Here is a 19,165-nt window from a genome sequence, read left to right on the forward strand (position 1 = left end):
CGGCGGCGCGACGCGGCGTAGCGCGACGGTCCTCCGAGGCTACAGACTCGGTCCTCCGGGGCGGGGGGGGGGGGGTGGTGAGCAGAGCGTCGCGGCGTTTCCGGCGGCGGCCGGAAGCGGAAGGGGCTGAGGCGGTTTCCGGCGGGGCGGACATGGCGCTGCCGGCCGCGCTGCTGCTGCGGGCGCGGGAACCGGCCCGGGGTGCGGGAACCGGGGAAACGGGGCCCGGGGGGACCCGGGGGAGACCCGGAGGGACCGGGGAGGGATCGGGGGGGACCGGGGGAGGGACCGGGGGGCGGCGGCGGGTGAAGGTCACGGGGGAACCGGGGCGGGCGGCGGCGGCGCGGGGCCCGAACCGCCCTGGGAGGCCCCGGAGGCGCTTGTAGGGGCCCTTAGGGACCCCCAGGACCCCCAAAACCCCCTTAGGGACCCCCCGAAACCCCCTTAGGGACCCCCAGGACCCCCAAAGCCCCCTTAGGGACCCCCCAAAACCCCCTTAGGGCCCCCAGGACCCCCAAAACCCCCTTAGGGACCCCCCAAAACCCCCTTAGGGACCCCCCCAAAACCCCCTCAGGGACACCCAGGACCCCCGAAACCCGCTTAGGGACCCCCCGAAACCCCCTTAGGGACCCCCAGGACCCCCAAAACCCTCTTAGGACCCCCCAAAATCCTCTTTAGAACCCCCCAAAACCCCCTTAGGGACCCCCAAAACCCCCTTAGGGACCCCCAGGACCCCCAAAACCCCCTTAGGGACCCCCCAAAACCCCCTTAGGACCCCCCAAAATCCTCCTTAGGACCCCCAAAAGCCCCTTAGAAGCTCCCAGAACCCCCTTAGGGACCCCCAGACCCCCCCCAACCCCATTAGGACCCCCCCAGATCCCCCTTAGAAACCCCCTTAGAACCCCCAGACTCCCCAAAACCCCACATAGAACCCCCCCAAACCCCCGTAGGATCCCCCAAAATCCTCCTTGGGACCCCCCAGACCCCCCCAAATCCCCCTTAGAACCCCCCAAAACCCCCTTAGGACCCCCAGACCCCCCAAAACCCCCTTAGGACCCCCCCAGACCCCCCAAAACCCCCTTAGAAGCCCCCAAATCCCCCTTAGAACCCCCCAAAACCCCCTTAGGACCCCCAGACCCCCCCAAAACCCCCTTAGGACCCCCCCAGGCCCCCCAAAATCCACCTCAGGACCCCCCAAAACCCCCCGGACCCCCAAGAAACCTCCTTCTGTCCCCCCCCCAAACCCCTCCCCAAGGGACCCAGGCGTCCGGGGGGGGTCCCGTGTCTCCCCCGACCCCCATTGTCCCCATTGTGTCCCCATTGTCCCCCTTGCCCCCCCTGACCCCCCGTTTGTTTCCTCCCCCCCAGCCCTTCGTAGCCGCCTGGGAGCCCTGAGCGCCGTGAGTGCCCGAAACAGCCCGAATCGCCCCGAAACAGCCCCAAACGCCTCACCCCACGTGGCCCCACTGTCCCCCACATTGTCCCCAATGTCCCCATGTCCCCGTTGTCACTATTGTCCCCATGTCCCCATGTCCCCGTTGTCCCCATTGTCCCCATTGTCCCCATTGTCCCCATTGTCCCCATTGTCCCCATGTCCCCATTGTCCCCATTGTCCCCATTGTCCCATTGTCCCCATTGTCCCCCCATTGTCCCCTTGTCCCCATTGTCCCCCATTGTCCCCATGTCCCATTTCCACATTGTCCCCATTGTCCCCATGTCCCCATGTCCCCCCATTATCCCCATGTCCCCCCGATGTCCCCATTGTCCCCATTGTCCCATTATCCCCATTATCCCCATTGTCCCCCCATTATCCCCATGTCCCCATGTCCCCATTGTCCCATTGTCCCCATTGTCCCCATGTCCCCCCATTATCCCCATGTCCCCCCGATGTCCCCATTGTCCCCATTGTCCCATTATCCCCATTATCCCCATTGTCCCCCCATTATCCCCATGTCCCCATGTCCCCATTGTCCCATTGTCCCCATTGTCCCCATGTCCCCCCATTATCCCCATGTCCCCCCGATGTCCCCATGTCCCCCCATTGTCCCCATGTCCCCCCGATGTCCCCATGTCCCCATTGTCCCATTATCCCCATTGTCCCCATGTCCCCGTTGTCCCCATGTCCCCATTATCCCCATGTCCCCGTGTCCCCCCATTGTCCCCATGTCGTCATTGTCCTCCCACTGTCCTCATGTCCCCGTTGTCCCCATGTCCCCCCATTATCCCCATGTCCCCCCAATGTCCCCATGTCCCCCCATTGTCCCCATGTCCCCATTGTCCCCATTGTCCCCATGTCCCCATTATCCCCATGTCCCCATGTCCCCCCATTGTCCCTATGTCCTCATTGTCCTCCCACTGTCCTCATGTCCCCGTTGTCCCCATGTCCCCCCATTATCCCCATGTCCCCCCAATGTCCCCATTGTCCCCATGTCCCCATTGTCCCCCCATTGTCCCCATGTCCCCATTATCCCCATTGTCCCCATGTCCCCCCATTGTCCCCATGTCCCCGTTGTCCCCATGTCCCCCCATTGTCCCCATTATCCCCGTTGTCCCCATTGTCCCATTATCCCCATTGTCCCCATGTCCCCCCATTGTCCCATTATCCCCATTGTCCCCGTTGTCCCCATGTCCCCCCATTGTCCCATTATCCCCATTGTCCCCATGTCCCCATTGTCCCCATGTCCCCATGTCCCCATTGTCCCATTATCCCTGTTGTCCCCATGTCCCCATTGTCCCCGTACTGTCCCAGGGTCCCCCCCCGCGCCGGGCGCTGGCGGCCGAGGACAAACGGACGTTCGTTCGGGACAAACCGCACGTGAACGTGGGGACGATCGGACACGTGGACCACGGCAAGACCACGCTGACGGCCGCCATCACGCGCTGTGAGCGAGCGGGGCGAAAATGGGCAAAAATGGGCAAAAACGGGGGGAAAATGGGCAAAACAGGGCATGGGGACCACGGCAAGACCACGCTGACGGCCGCCATCACGCGCTGTGAGCGAGCGGGGCGAAAACGGGGGAAAACGGGGGGAAAATGGGCAAAACGGGGCGTGGGCACCACGCTGGCGGCCGCCGTCACGCGCTGTGAGAGAATGGGGCGAAAACGGGGGAAAATGGGCAAAAACGGGGCTCGGGGAGCATGGGAAGATGGTGCTGATGGTGGTGATAACGCGATGTGAGAAAACGTGGGGAAAATGGGCAAAAACGTGGGAAAAATGGGCAAAACGGGGCATGGGGACCACGGGAAGACCACGCTGACGGCCGCCATCACACGCTGTGAGAGAACGGGGTGAAAATGGGCAAAAATGGGCAAAAACGGGGCTCGGGGAGCATGGGAAGATGGTGCTGATGGTGGTGGTAACGCGATGTGAGATAACGCGGAGAAAATGGGCAAAAACGGGGGAAAAATGGGCAAAACGGGGCATGGGGACCACAGGAAGATGGTGCTGATGGTGGTGATAACATGATGGGAGAGAATGGGGCGAAAACAGGCAAAAATGGGCAAAAACGGGGCTCGGGGAGCATGGGAAGACGGTGCTGATGGTGGTGGTAACGTGATGTGAGAAAACGCGGGGAAAATGGGCAAAAACGGGGGAAAAATGGGCAAAACGGGGCATGGGGACCACAGGAAGACGGTGCTGATGGTGGTGATAACATGATGGGAGAGAATGGGGCGAAAACAGGCAAAAATGGGCAAAAACGGGGCTCGGGGAGCACGGGAAGACGGTGCTGATGGTGGTGGTAACGCGATGTGTGAAAACACGGGGAAAATGGGCAAAAACGGGGGAAAAATGGGTAAAACGGGGCATGGAGACCACGGGAAGACCACGCTGACGGCCGCCATCACGTGATGTGAGAAAATGGGGAAAAATGGGTGAAAACGGGGAAAAACGGGGCTTGGGGACGATGGGAAGACAACGCTGACGGTGGCAATAATTCGATGTGAGAAAACGGGGAAAATGGGCAAAAATGGGGGAAAAAATGGGGAATGGGGACCATGGGAAGGTGACGCTGACAGTGGCAATAAGGCAATGTGAGAAAATAGGGGGAAAATGGGCAAAAATGGGTGAAAACTGGGGCAAACGGGGCATGGGGACCATGGGAAGAGCACACTGACGGCCTCCGTTACCAGGCCTGAGAAAACGGGCGAAAAACCAGAAATTCTGAGCTGTTAGATGTAATTTTAGGGTACTCTGTGTGATTTTGAAGCGCCGTGTTTCCGTTTCGGGCTGGTTTATGTGATTTTGGGCGCATTTCAAGGGATTTTTGGGGCGTTTTGGGTGATTGGGGGGGCGCCCCAAGATGGCGGCGGCGCCACAACCTGGCGCCGGGGGCCGAACTGGGCGGATTTGGGGGCGATATGTGTAACTTTGGGGCGTTATTTGTAATTTTGGGGTCTCAATACGTAATTTTGGGGTCCCGAAGGTGATTTTGGGGGCGTTTTTGGGGCGATTTTTGGCGTTTTTCCTCTCAGATCTCTCAGCTTCGTGCGGCGCGCGGTGCCGTCCCTGTGAGGAGGCCGACGGGGTTTTGAGGGGCTGCGTGCAGTTTTGAGGCATTATCTGTAATTTTAGCGAATTCCACGTAACCTTAGTGCGATATGTTTGTATTTTGGGGTGTTTTGGGTGATTTTTGGGGTGTTTTGGGTGATTTTTGGGGCGTTTTAGGTGATTTGAGGGGCGCCCCAAGATGGCGGCGGCGCCACAACCTGGCGCCGGGGGCCGAACTGGGCGGATTTGGGGGCGTTTTGGGGCCGTTATCTGCATTTTGGGGGCCATTATATACAATTGTGGGGCGCGGAATGTGAATTTTGGGGTCCAGAATGTGATTTTTGCGCCGTTTTGGGGGTTTTTTTGTGTCAGATCTGTCGGCGTCGGGCGGCGCGTGGTTCTGTCCCCGTGAGGAGACTGACAGGGTTTTGAGGGGCTGCGTGCGGTTTTGAGGCATTATCTGTAATTTTAGCGAATTCCACGTAACCTTAGTGCGATATATTTGTATTTGGGGGTGTTTTGGGTGATTTTTGGGGTGTTTGGGGTGATTTTTGGGGCGTTTTAGGTGATTTGGGGGGCGCCCCAAGATGGCGGCGGCGCCACAACCTGGCGCCGGGGGCCAAACTGGGCGGATTTGTGGGGGTTTTGGGGCCATTATCTGCATTTTGGGGGCCATTATATACAATTGTGGGGCGCGGAATGTGAATTTTGGGGTGCAGAATGTGATTTTGGGGCCGTTTTGGGGGTTTTTTGTGTCAGATCTGTCGGCGTCGGGCGGCACGCGGTGCCGTCCCCGTGAGGAGACCGACGGGGTTTTGAGGGGCTGCGTGCGGTTTTGAGGCATTATCTGTAATTTTACCGAATTCCACGTAACCTTAGTGCGATATGTTTGTATTTTGAGGTGTTTTGGGTGATTTTTGGGGTGTTTTGGGTGATTTTTGGGCCGTTTTAGGTGATTTGGGGGGCGCCCCAAGATGGCGGCAGCACCACAACCTGGCGCCGGGGGCCGAACTGGGCGGATTTGGGGGCGTTTTGGGGCCGTTATCTGCATTTTGGGGGCCATTATATACAATTGTGGGGCGCGGAATGTGAATTTTGGGGTGCAGAATGTGATTTTTGCGCCGTTTTCGGGGTTTTTTCTGTCAGATCTGTCGGCGTCGGGCGGCGCGTGGTTCCGTCCCTGTGAGGAGACTGACAGGGTTTTGAGGGGCTGCGTGCGATTTTGAGGCATTATCTATAATTTTAGCGAATTCCACGTAACCTTAGTGCGATATATTTGTATTTGGGGGTGGTTTGGGTGATTTTTGGGGTGTTTGGGGTGATTTTTGGGGCATTTTAGGTGATTTGGGGGGCGCCCCAAGATGGCGGCGGCGCCACAACCTGGCGCCGGGGGCCGAACTGGGCGGATTTGGGGGCGTTTTGGGGCCGTTATCTGCATTTTGGGGGCCATTATATACAATTGTGGGGCGCGGAATGTGAATTTTGGGGTCCAGAATGTGATTTTGGGGCCGTTTTGGGGGTTTTTTGTGTCAGATCTGTCGGCGTCGGGCGGCGCGCGGTTCCGGCCGTACGAGGAGATCGACAGCGCCCCCGAGGAGCGCGCGCGCGGCATCACCATCAACGCGGCGCACGTGGAGTACAGCACCCCCCGCCGGCACTACGCGCACACCGACTGCCCCGGCCATGCCGACTACGTCAAGGTGACGCCAAACGCCGAGATTCGGGCCCAAAATGGTGTGATTTGGCCCCAAAACGGCGAGATTGGGGCCGAAAACGGCGCGATTCGGGCCCAAAATGGGAAGATTCGGGCCAAAAATGGTGTGATTCGGCCCCGAACTGGCGAGATTTGGGCTGAAAATGGCGGGATTCGGCCCCAAAACGGCGAGATTTGGCTCCAAAACAGTGCGATTCGGCCCCAAAACGGCGAGATTCAGGCCCAAGGTTGTGTGATTTGGCCCCAAAATGGCGAGATTCGGGCCAAAAATGGTGCGATTTGGCCCCAAAATGGCGAGATTCGGCCCCGAAACGGTGAGATTTGGCTCCAGAACAGTGCGATTGGGCCCCAAAACAGCGAGATTCAGGCTGAAAATGGTGTGATTTGGCCCCAAAATGGTGAGATTTGGGCCAAAAATGGTGCAATTTGGCCTCAAAATGGTGCGATTCGGCCTCAAAATGTTGTGATTTGGCCCCAAAATGGCGAGATTTGGGCTGAAAATGGTGCGATTTGGCCCCAAAATGCTGCGATTCAGGCCCAAACCAGCGAGATTTGGCCCCAAAACGGCGAGATTCAGGCCCAAGATTGTGTGATTCGGCCCCAAAATGGTGCAATTTGGCCCCAAAATGGTGAGATTTGGCCCGAAAATGGTGCGATTTGGGCCCAAAACAGCGAGATTCGGGCCCAAAATGGCGAGATTCAGGCCCAAAATTGTGTGATTTGGCCCCAAAATGGCGAGATTTGGCTCGAAAATTGTGTGATTCGGGCCCAAAATGGTGAGATTCAGGCTGGAAATGGTGTGATTTGGCCCCAAAACGGCGAGATTCGGGCCAAAAATGGTGCGATTTGGCCCCAAAACGGCGAGATTCAGGCTGAAAATGGTGTGATTTGGCCCCAAAATGGTGCGATTCGGCCCCAAAATGTTGTGATTTGGCCCCAAAATGGCGAGATTTGGGCTGAAAATGGTGCGATTTGGCCCCAAAATGCTGCGATTCAGGCCCAAACCAGCGAGATTCGGCCCCAAAACGGCGAGATTCAGGCCCAAGATTGTGTGAATTGGCCCCAAAATGATGCAATTTGGCCCCAAAATAGTGCGATTCCGGCCCAAAACAGTGAGATTCGGCCCCAGAACGGCCCGAGTGGCCCCAAAACCAGCTGGATTTGCCCCAAACCCGCCGGATTGGTCCCAAAAACCACCCGATTCACCCCCAAAACTGCCCCGTTTGCCCCCAAAATCCCCAGTTTTGGGTGCAAATCCCCATTTTTGGGTGCAAATCCCCGTTTTTTTGGGCACAAATCCCCATTTTTTTGGGTGCAAATCCCCATTTCTGGGTGCAAATCCCCATTTTTGGGCTGAACCCCCATGTTTGGGCTCAAACCCCATTTTTGCGCTGAAACTCCGTTTTTTTGGGCGGAACCCCTGTGTTGGGCTCAAACCCCCGTTTTGGGCTCAAATCCCCGTTTTTTTGGGCTCAAACCCCCGTTTTTGGGCTCAAACCCCATTTCTGGGCTCAAACCCCATTTTTGGGCTCAAACCCCCATTTTTTTGGCCTCAAACCCCCGTGTTGGGCTCAAATCCCCATTTTTTTGGGCTCAAATCTCCATTTTTTTGGGCTCAAATCCCCATTTTTTTGGGCGGAACCCCCGTGTTTGGGCTCAAACCCCGTTTTTTGGGCTGAAACCCCGTTTTTTTGGGCTCACCCCCGTGCTGGGCTCAAACCCCATTTTTTTGGGCTGAAACCCCGTGTTTTTGGCTCACCCCGTGCTGGGCTCAACCCCCGTTTTTTGGGCTGAAACCCCGTGTTTTGGCTCACCCCGTGCTGGGCTCAAACCCCCATTTTTGGGCTGAAACCCCGTTTTTTTGGGCTGAAAGCCCGTGTTTTTGGCTCACCCCGTGCTGGGCTCAAACCCCCGTTTTTGGGCTGAAAGCCCGTGTTTTTGGCTCACCCCATGCTGGGCTCAACCCCCCGTTTTTGGGCTGAAACCCCGTTTTTTGGGCTGAAACCCCGTTTTTTTGGGCTGAAACCCCATTTTTGGGCTGAAACCCCGTTTTTCTGGGCTCACCCCGTGCTGGGCTCAACCCCCGTGCTGGGCTCAAACCCCATTTTTTTGGGCTGAAACCCCGTTTTTTTGGGCTGAAACCCCGTTTTTTGGGCTGAAACCCCATTTTTTGGGCTGAAACCCCGTGTTTTTGGCTCACCCCGTGCTGGGCTCAAACCCCCGTTTTTGGGCTGAAACCCCGTGTTTTGGCTCACCCCGTGCTGGGCTCAAACCCCCATTTTTGGGCTGAAACCCCGTGTTTTTGGCTCACCCCGTGCTGGGCTCAACCCCCCGTTTTTGGGCTGAAACCCCGTTTTTTGGGCTGAAAGCCCGTGTTTTTGGCTCACCCCGTGCTGGGCTCAACCCCCGTTTTTGGGCTCAAACCCCGTGTTTTTGGCTCACCCCGTGCCGGCCGTGCTTGCAGAACATGATCACGGGCACCGCGCCGCTGGACGGCGTCATCCTGGTGGTGGCCGCGCCCGACGGGCAGATGCCGCAGACCCGCGAGCACCTGCTGCTGGCCAAGCAGGTACCCGGGGTGTGGGGCGGGATGTGGGGCGGGATGTGGGGCTGGGATGTGGGGCGGGATCTGTGGGGCAGGATGTGGGGCAGGATCTGTGGGGCAGGGTGTGGGGCGGGATCTGTGGGGCGGGATCTGTGGGGCAGGATGTGGGGCTGGATCTGTGGGGCAGGGTGTGGGGCGGGATCTGTGGGGCGGGATCTGTGGGGCAGGATGTGGGGCTGGGATCTCAGACCCGCGAGCACCTGCTGCTGGCCAAGCAGGTGAATACGGGGTCTGTGGGGCAGAGATGTGGGGCTGGGATGTGGGGCAGGATCTGTGGGGCTGGGATGTGGGGCAGGATCTGTGGGGCTGGATGTGGGGCTGGATCTGTGGGGCGGGGTGTGGGGTGGGATGTGGGGCTGGGATGTGGGGTGGGATGTGGGGTGGGATGTGGGGTGGGATGTGGGGCTGGGATGTGGGGCTGGGATGTGGGGCTGGATCTGTGGGGCTGGGATGTGGGGCAGGGATGTGGGGCTGGGATGTGGGGTTGGATCTGTGGGGCTGGGATGTGGGGCTGGGATGTGGGGCTGGATCTGTGGGGCTGGGATGTGGGGCTGGGATGTGGGGCTGGATCTGTGGGGCAGCATCTATGGGGCAGCATCTGTGGGGCTGGATCTGTGGGGCGGCATCTATGGGGCTGGATCTGTGGGGCTGGGATCTCAAACCAGGGAGCGCCTGCTGCTGGCCAAGCAGGTGAATATGGGATCTATGGGGCAGAGATGTGGGGCGGGGATGTGGGGCAGGGACGTGGGGCAGCGATATGGGTCTGCGATGGGTCGCAGCTCCATGGGGCTGGGTGCTGTGGGGCTGGGGCTTGTGGGGCAGGTCCCCGTGGGTCTGATCTGTGGGTCTGCCCCACAGGTGGGGGTCCAGCACGTGGTGGTCTATGTGAACAAGGCGGACGCCGTGGGGCAGAGCTGCGATCTATGGGTCCCAGCTCCATGGGGCTGGGTGCTGTGGGGCTGGGGCTTATGGGGCAGGTCCCCGTGGGTCTGATCTGTGGGTCTGCCCCACAGGTGGGGGTCCAGCACGTGGTGGTCTATGTGAACAAGGCGGACGCCGTGGGGCAGAGCTGCGATCTATGGGTCGCAGCTCCATGGGGCTGGGTGCTGTGGGGCTGGGGCTTGTGGGGCAGGTCCCCGTGGGTCTGATCTGTGGGTCTGCCCCACAGGTGGGGGTCCAGCACGTGGTGGTCTATGTGAACAAGGCGGACGCCGTGGGGCAGAGCTGCGATCTATGGGTCCCAGCTCCATGGGGCTGGGTGCTGTGGGGCTGGGGCTTATGGGGCAGGTCCCCGTGGGTCTGATCTGTGGGTCTGCCCCACAGGTGGGGGTCCAGCACGTGGTGGTCTATGTGAACAAGGCGGACGCCGTGGGGGACCCGGAGCTGCTGCCGCTGGTGGAGCTGGAGCTGCGGGAGCTGCTGGGGGAGTTCGGCTTCGACCCCGACGGGACCCCGGTGATCGTGGGCTCGGCGCTGTGCGCGCTGCAGGTGCGACCCACGGCTGCCCCATAGCGGGACCCATAGCTGCCCCACAGCCTGAGACACCGCCTGACCCATAGCTGCCCCATAGCGGGACCCATAGCTGCCCCACAGCCTGACCCACAGCCCGACCCACAGCCCGACCCATAGCTGACCCATAGTGGGACCCCCGTGATCGTGGGCTCGGCGCTGTGCGCGCTGCAGGTGCGACCCACGGCTGCCCCATAGCGGGACCCATAGCTGCCCCACAGCTGCCCCACAGCTGCCCCACAGCCTGAGACACCGCCTGACCCATAGCTGCCCCACAGCTGCCCCATAGTGGGACCCCCGTGATCGTGGGCTCGGCGCTGTGCGCGCTGCAGGTGCGACCCACGGCTGCCCCACGGCTGCCCCATAGCTGCCCCACAGCCTGACCCACAGCCTGAGACACCACCTGACCCATAGCTGACCCATAGTGGGACCCCCGTGATCGTGGGCTCGGCGCTGTGCGCGCTGCAGGTGCGACCCACGGCTGCCCCACGGCTGCCCCATAGCTGCCCCATAGCTGCCCCACAGCCTGACCCACAGCCTGACCCATAGCGGGACCCATAGTGGGACCCCCGTGATCATGGGCTCGGCGCTGTGCGCGCTGCAGGTGCGACCCACGGCTGCCCCATAGCTGGCCCACAGCCTGAGACACAGCCTGACCCATAGCGGGACCCATAGTGGGACCCCCGTGATCGTGGGCTCGGCGCTGTGCGTGCTGCAGGTGCGACCCACGGCTGCCCCACAGCTGCCCCATAGCTGCCCCATAGCTGCCCCATAGCGGCCCCATAGCTGCCCCACAGCCTGAGACACCGCCTGACCCATAGCTGACCCATAGTGGGACCCCCGTGATCGTGGGCTCGGCGCTGTGCGCGCTGCAGGTGCGACCCACGGCTGCCCCATAGCGGCCCCATAGCTGCCCCACAGCCTGAGACACTGCCTGACCCATAGCTGACCCATAGTGGGACCCCCGTGATCGTGGGCTCGGCGCTGTGCGCGCTGCAGGTGCGACCCACGGCTGCCCCATAGCGGGACCCATAGCTGCCCCACAGCCTGAGACACCGCCTGACCCATAGCTGCCCCATAGCGGGACCCATAGCTGCCCCACAGCCTGACCCACAGCCCGACCCACAGCCCGACCCATAGCTGACCCATAGTGGGACCCCCGTGATCGTGGGCTCGGCGCTGTGCGCGCTGCAGGTGCGACCCACGGCTGCCCCATAGCGGGACCCATAGCTGCCCCACAGCTGCCCCACAGCTGCCCCACAGCCTGAGACACCGCCTGACCCATAGCTGCCCCACAGCTGCCCCATAGTGGGACCCCCGTGATCGTGGGCTCGGCGCTGTGCGCGCTGCAGGTGCGACCCACGGCTGCCCCACGGCTGCCCCATAGCTGCCCCACAGCCTGACCCACAGCCTGAGACACCACCTGACCCATAGCTGACCCATAGTGGGACCCCCGTGATCGTGGGCTCGGCGCTGTGCGCGCTGCAGGTGCGACCCACGGCTGCCCCACGGCTGCCCCATAGCTGCCCCATAGCTGCCCCACAGCCTGACCCACAGCCTGACCCATAGCGGGACCCATAGTGGGACCCCCGTGATCATGGGCTCGGCGCTGTGCGCGCTGCAGGTGCGACCCACGGCTGCCCCATAGCTGCCCCACAGCCTGAGACACAGCCTGACCCATAGCGGGACCCATAGTGGGACCCCCGTGATCGTGGGCTCGGCGCTGTGCGTGCTGCAGGTGCGACCCACGGCTGCCCCACAGCTGCCCCATAGCTGCCCCATAGCTGCCCCATAGCGGCCCCATAGCTGCCCCACAGCCTGAGACACCGCCTGACCCATAGCTGACCCATAGTGGGACCCCCGTGATCGTGGGCTCGGCGCTGTGCGCGCTGCAGGTGCGACCCACGGCTGCCCCATAGCGGCCCCATAGCTGCCCCACAGCCTGAGACACTGCCTGACCCATAGCTGACCCATAGTGGGACCCCCGTGATCGTGGGCTCGGCGCTGTGCGCGCTGCAGGTGCGACCCACGGCTGCCCCATAGCGGGACCCATAGCTGCCCCACAGCCTGACCCACAGCCTGAGACACCGCCTGACCCATAGCTGACCCATAGTGGGACCCCGGTGATCGTGGGCTCGGCGCTGTGCGCGCTGCAGGTGCGACCCACGGCTGCCCCATAGCGGGACCCATAGCTGCCCCACAGCCTGACCCACAGCCCGACCCACAGCCTGACCCATAGTGGGACCCATAGTGGGACCCCCGTGATCGTGGGCTCGGCGCTTTGCGCGCTGCAGGTGCGACCCACGGCTGCCCCATAGCTGCCCCATAGCGGGACCCATAGCTGCCCCATAGCTGACCCACAGCCTGCCCCACAGCCTGAGACACTGCCTGACCCATAGCTGACCCATAGCTGACCCATAGCTGACCCACATCCTGCCCCACACCTGCCCCACATCTCCCCCCAGGACCGTGACCCTGAGCTGGGAGTTGAGTCTGTCCAGAAGCTGCTGGACGCCATCGACACCCACATCCCGCCGCCCCACATCTCCCCACGTCCTGCCCCACATCTCCCCACATCCTGCCCCACATCTGCCCCACATCCTGCCCCACATCTGCCCCACATCTGCCCCACATCCTGCCCCACACCTGCCCCACATCCTGCCCCACATCTGCCCCACACCTGCCCCACATCTCCCTACGTCCTGCCCCACATCCTGCCCCACATCCTGCCCCACACGTGCCCCACATCCTGCCCCACACCTGCCCCACATCTGCCCCACATCTGCCCCACACCTGCCCCACATCCTGCCCCACACGTGCCCCACATCCTGCCCCACATGCTGCCCCACATCTGCCCCACATCTCCGCAGGACCGTGACCCCGAGCTGGGGGTGCAGTCGGTGCAGAAGCTGCTGGACGCCATCGACACCCACATCCCGCTGCCCCCGCGCGACCTGGAGCGGCCGTTCCTGCTGCCCGTGGAGGCCGTGCACTCCATCCCGGGTGGGTCTGCCCCACGGCGCCCCACAGCGCCCCACAGCGCCCCACAGCACCCACATCACCCACAGCCTGCCCCACGGCGCCCCACAGCGCCCCACAGCCTGCCCCACAGCACCCACAGCCTGCCCCACAGCGCCCCACAGCACCCACAGCCCGTGCACTCCATCCCGGGTGGGTCTGCCCCACGGCGCCCCACAGCGCCCCACAGCCTGCCCCACAGCACCCACATCACCCACAGCCTGCCCCACAGCGCCCCACAGCGCCCCACAGTGCCCCACAGCACCCACAGCCTGCCCCACAGCACCCACATCACCCACAGCCTGCCCCACAGCACCCACAGCCCGTGCACTCCATCCCGGGTGGGTCTGCCCCACGGCGCCCCACAGCGCCCCACAGCCCGCCCCACAGCACCCACATCACCCACAGCCTGCCCCACAGCACCCACAGCCCGTGCACTCCATCCCGGGTGGGTCTGCCCCACAGCGCCCCACAGCACCCCACATCACCCACAGCCTGCCCCATGGCGCCCCACAGCCTGCCCCACATCACCCACAGTGCCCCACATCACCCACAGCCCGTGCACTCCATCCCCGGTGGGTCTGCCCCACATCACCCACAGCCCGCCCCACAGTGCCCCACAGCGCCCCACAGCACCCACAGCCTGCCCCACAGCACCCACAGCCCGCCCCACAGCGCCCCACAGCACCCACAGCCTGCCCCACAGCACCCACCGCCCGTGCACTCCATCCCTGGTGGGTCTGCCCCACAGCGCCCCACAGCCTGCCCCACGGCGCCCCACAGCCTGCCCCACAGCCTGCCCCATGGCGCCCCACATCACCCACATCACCCACAGCCTGCCCCACAGCGCCCCACAGCACCCACAGCCTGCCCCACATCACCCACATCACCCACAGCGCCCCACAGCACCCACAGCACCCACAGCCCGTGCACTCCATCCCCGGTGGGTCTGCCCCACGGCGCCCCACAGCACCCACAGCCTGCCCCACGGCGCCCCACAGCGCCCCACAGTGCCCCACAGTGCCCCACAGCCTGCCCCACATCACCCACATCACCCACAGCCCGTGCACTCCATCCCGGGTGGGTCTGCCCCACGGCGCCCCACAGCGCCCCACAGCCCGCCCCACAGCACCCACATCACCCACAGCCTGCCCCACAGCACCCACAGCCCCTGCACTCCATCCCGGGTGGGTCTGCCCCACATCTCCCCACATCTCCCCCCATCTCATCCCCCCTCCCCCGCAGGCCGCGGGACGGTGGTGACGGGGACGCTGGAACGCGGCACCATCCGCAAAGGGGACGAGTGCGAGTTCCTGGGCTACAACCGGCACCTGCGCTCCGTGGTCACCGGTGGGTCTGCCCCACAGCGCCCCACAACTGCCCCACAGCGCCCCACAGCGCCCCACAGCGCCCCACAACTGCCCCACAGCGCCCCACAGCGCCCCACAGCGCCCCACAGCTGACCCACAGCGCCCCACAGCGCCCCACAGCTGACCCACAGCGCCCCACAGCTGACCCACAGCGCCCCACAGCGCCCCACAGCTGACCCACAGCGCCCCACAGCTGACCCACAACTGACCCACAGCGCCCCACAGCTGACCCACAGCGCCCCACAGCTGACCCACAGCTGACCCACAGCGCCCCACAGCTGACCCACAACTGCCCCACAGCGCCCCACAGCTGACCCACAGAGCCCCACAACTGACCCACAGCGCCCCACAGCTGACCCACAACTGACCCACAGCGCCCCACAGCTGACCCACAGCGCCCCACAGCTGACCCACAGCTGACCCACAGCGCCCCACAGCTGACCCACAGCGCCCCACAGCTGACCCACAACTGCCCCACAGCGCCCCACAGCTGACCCACAGAGCCCCACAACTGACCCACAGCGCCCCACAGCTGACCCACAACTGACCCACAGCGCCCCACAGCTGACCCACAGCGCCCCACAGCGCCCCACAACTGACCCACAACTGACCCACAGCGCCCCACAACTGACCCACAACTGACCCAGAACCCACCCACAACTGACCCACAGCGCCCACAGCGCCCCACAGCGCCCCACACCTCCCCCCACCCCACACCCGCCCCACACCCCACCCCACACCCCACCCCACATCCTGCCCCACATCCTGCCCCACACCTGCCCCACACCCCACCCCACATCCTGCCCCACACCCCACGCCACACCTGCCCCACACCCCGCCCCACATCCTGCCCCACACCCGCCCCACACCCCACCCCACACCTCCCCCCACCCCATACCCCACCCCGCCCCACAGCCGCCCCACAGCCGCCCCACAGCTGCCCCACAGCCGCCCCACAGCCGCCCCAGCCCTGCCCCACGGCTGCCCCACGGCTGCCCCACGGCCGCCCCACGGCCGCCCCACGGCTGCCCCACAGCCGCCCCACCCCCGCCCCACACCCGCCCCACAGCTGCCCCACACCCCACCCCACAGCCGCCCCACAGCCGCCCCACAGCCGCCCCACGGCCGCCCCACGGCCGCCCCCCGCAGGGCTGGAGATGTTCCACAAGTCGCTGGATCGCGCGGAGGCCGGGGACAACGTGGGCGCCCTGCTCAGGGGGCTGCGCCGCGAGGACGTGCGCAGGGGGATGGTCATGGGCAAACCCGGCAGCCTGCGCGCCCACGGCAAGGTGGAGGCGCAGGTGTGTGGGGCAGGTGTGGGGCGGGGGGGGGCGAGTGTGGGGCGGGATGTGGGGCGGGATGTGGGGCGGGATGTGGGGCAGGGTGGGGGTCATTGTGGGGCAGGGTGTGGGGCAGGGTGGGGGTCACTGTGGGGCAGGTGTGGGGCAGGTGTGGGGCAGGATGGGGGTCACTGTGGGGCAGGGTGGGGGGCAGGGTGGGGGGCAGGGTGGGGGGCAGGGTGGGGGGGTCACTGTGGGGCAGGATGGGGGGTCACAGTGTGGCAGGTGTGGGGCAGGGTGGGGGTCACTGTGGGGCAGGGTGTGGGTCACAGTGGGGCAGGATGGGGGTCACTGTGGGGCAGGTGTGGGGCAGGATGTGGGGCAGGGTGGGCGGCAGGGTGGAGGTCACTCTGGGGCAGGTGTGGGGCAGGATGGGGGTCACAGTGGGGCAGGGTGGGGGGTCACAGTGGGGCAGGATGGGGGGTCACAGTGGGGCAGGATGGGGGTCACTGTGGGGCAGGGTGGGGGGTCACAGTGGGGCAGGATGGGGGTCACTGTGGGGCAGGGTGGGGGGTCACAGTGGGGCAGGGTGTGGGTCACTGTGGGGCAGGATGGAGGTCACTGTGGGGCAGGTGTGGGGCAGGATGGGGGTCACTGTGGGGCAGGGTGTGGGGCGGGGTGGGGGTCACTATGGGGCAGGTGTGGGGTAGGGTGGGGGTCACAGTGGGGCAGGGTGGGGGTCACAGTGGGGCAGGTGTGGGGCGGGATGTGGGGAGGGACATGCAGTGGGATCGAGGCAAAACGTGGGTCACTGTGGGGTGGGATGTGGGGTCAAAGGTGGGACGGGATGTGGGGCAGAGTGGGCTGGGATGTGGGGCAGAACGGACACCAGAGCATGGGGGGGAGCAGAGGGGCTGGGTGTGGGGTGTCTATGGGGTGTCTATGGGGTGTCTATGGGGTGTCTATGGGGTGTCTGTGGGGTGTGTGTGGGGTGTCTGTGGGGTGTCTGGGGTGTCTGTGGGGTGTCTATGGGGTGTCTATGGGGTGTCTGTGGGGTGTCTGTGGGGTGTCTGTGGGGTGTCTATGGGGTGTCTGTGGGTGTCTATGGGGCTGCCCCACACATTGCCCCCCGCCTGGCAGGTGGACGTGCTGAGCCCCCAGGAGGGCGGCGGCGGGTATCTATGGGGTGTCTATGGGGTGTCTGTGGGGTGTCTGTGGGGCTGCCCCACACATTGCCCCACACATTGCCCCACACATTGCCCCCCCGGCAGGTGTACGTGCTGAGCCCCCAGGAGGGCGGGCGCCACAAACCCTTCGTGGGCAACTACACGCCGGTGATGTTCTCGCAGACCTGGGACATCGCCTGCAGGGTCATCCTGCCCCCCGGCAAGGTACCGCTGCCCCATAGCTGCCCTATAGCTGCCCCATAGCCGCCCCATAGCCGCCCCATAACCCACCCACCGCCTGCCCCACACCTCCCTGCTCCCCCTGCCCCACACCCGGGACGTCGCCTGCAGGGCCGTCCTGCCCCCCGGCAAGGTGCCGCTGCCCCATAGCTGCCCCATAGCCGCCCCATAACCCACCCACCGCCTGCCCCACACCTCCCTGCTGCCCCCGTCCCTGCCCCACACGAACCTGTTCTCCCCAGGGAGGATGGGCGGCTGCCCCACACATTCCTGCCCCATGGCTGCCCCCGCCCCACAGGAGCTGGTTCTCCCTGGGGAGGCCGCTGCTGTCCCTGCCCCATGTCCTGCCCCACGTCCTGCCCCACACTGTGCCCCACACCCCGCCCCACACCGTTCCCCACATCCTGCCCCACACCCTGCCCCACGTCCCGCCCCACACTGTGCCCCACATCCCGCCCCACAGGAGCTGGTTCTCCCCAGGGAGGCCGCTGCTGTCCCTGCCCCACGTCCTGCCCCACACTGTGCCCCACATCCTACCCCACATCCTGCCCCACACCCCGCCCCACAGGAGCTGGTTCTGCCCGGGGAGGCCGCTGCTGTCCCTGCCCCACACCCCGCCCCACATCCCGCCCCACACTGTGCCCCACATCCTGCCCCACACCCCGCCCCACATCCCGCCCCACACCCCGCCCCACACCCTGCCCCACGTCCCACCCCACACTGTGCCCCACGTCCCGCTCCACAGGAGCTGGTTCTCCCTGGGGAGGCCGCTGCTGTCCCTGCCCCACGTCCCGCCCCACATCCTGCCCCACATCCCGCCCCACACTGTGCCCCACACCCTGCCCCACACCCCGCCCCACGTCCCGCCCCACAGGAGCTGGTTCTGCCCGGGGAGGCCGCGCGGCTGCAGCTGCTGCTGCGCCAGCCCATGGTGCTGCAGCCCGGCCAGCGCTTCACCCTGCGCGACGGGGCCCGAACCATCGGCACCGGCGTCGTCACCCACACGCTGGAGCCCGCGCCGCACGAGGCCTGGGGGGCGTGACGGGGACAGCGGGGGACGTCGGGGGCACGGGGGGACAGGGGGACAGGGGGACAATGGGGACAGGGGGACAATGGGGGATAATGGGGACATGGGGACCATGGGGACAATGCGGGGGACAGAAGGACGGGGGGATAATGGGGACAATGGGGAAAGGGGGACAATGAGGGGGACAGGGGGACAATGGGGACAGTGGGGACAAGGGGACAATGGGGACATGGGGACAATGGGGGGGACAGGGGGACAACGGGGGATAATGGGGACGGGGGGACAGTGGGGTGACCATGTGGGGACAATGGGGGTGACAATGCAAGGACAGCACGGGGACAATGGGGTGACAGTGGGGACATGGGGGACAGTGGGGTGACCATGTGGGGACAACGGGGCAACAATGGGGGGGACAACGTGGGGACAATGAGGTGACAGTGGGGGGACAGTGGGGACAAGGGGGGGACAATGGGGGGGACAGTGGGGTGACCATGTGGAGACAATGGGGACAATAGGGGGGACAATGGGGGATAATGGGGTGACCATGTGGGAACAGCGGGGCAGCAACGGGAGGATGCTGGGGAACAATGGGGGACAACGGGGGGACAATGGGGGACAATGGGGGGACAACTGGGGGACAACGGGGACACCCCCGGTCGCCCTTGCGGTGGCAGTTGCAGCAACGGGGTGAAACCCGGGGGGACAAATGGGGGGGGGCGGTCGTACAGGGGGGGTGACAGTGACATT

The 19,165-nt window shown here is 64.3% G+C and overlaps 1 protein-coding gene across 1 annotated transcript; it reads left to right on the forward strand.

Annotated features, from left to right (window-relative positions):
• The first annotated feature begins 120 nt into the window (after nucleotides 1-120).
• On the forward strand, nucleotides 121-18,442 carry TUFM (Tu translation elongation factor, mitochondrial). Its single transcript, XM_065655311.1, has 11 exons — nucleotides 121-201; nucleotides 1,369-1,400; nucleotides 2,750-2,882; nucleotides 6,023-6,189; nucleotides 8,668-8,772; nucleotides 10,132-10,296; nucleotides 13,188-13,320; nucleotides 14,581-14,685; nucleotides 15,855-16,006; nucleotides 17,257-17,376; nucleotides 18,266-18,442. The coding sequence occupies exons 1-11, from the start codon at nucleotides 153-155 to the stop codon at nucleotides 18,431-18,433; spliced, it is 1,329 nt and encodes a 442-aa protein (XP_065511383.1). The 5' UTR covers nucleotides 121-152; the 3' UTR covers nucleotides 18,434-18,442.
• The last annotated feature ends 723 nt before the right edge of the window (nucleotides 18,443-19,165 follow it).

Source organism: Caloenas nicobarica, chromosome 38 (assembly GCF_036013445.1).
Source record: "Caloenas nicobarica isolate bCalNic1 chromosome 38, bCalNic1.hap1, whole genome shotgun sequence".
Classification (NCBI taxonomy): Eukaryota; Metazoa; Chordata; class Aves; order Columbiformes; family Columbidae; genus Caloenas; species Caloenas nicobarica.

What these genes read in the sequence shown, in the direction of transcription:
- TUFM (XM_065655311.1), top strand. Translation starts at nt 153, where the DNA reads ATGGCGCTGCCGGCCGCGCTGCTGCTGCGGGCGCGGGAACCGGCCCGG. An exon ending in GCCTGGGAGCCCTGAGCGCC is followed by an intron (nt 1,401 to 2,749) that starts GTGAGTGCCCGA and finishes GTACTGTCCCAG; the next exon opens with GGTCCCCCCCCGCGCCGGGC. An exon ending in CGGCGCTGTGCGCGCTGCAG is followed by an intron (nt 10,297 to 13,187) that starts GTGCGACCCACG and finishes ACATCTCCGCAG; the next exon opens with GACCGTGACCCCGAGCTGGG.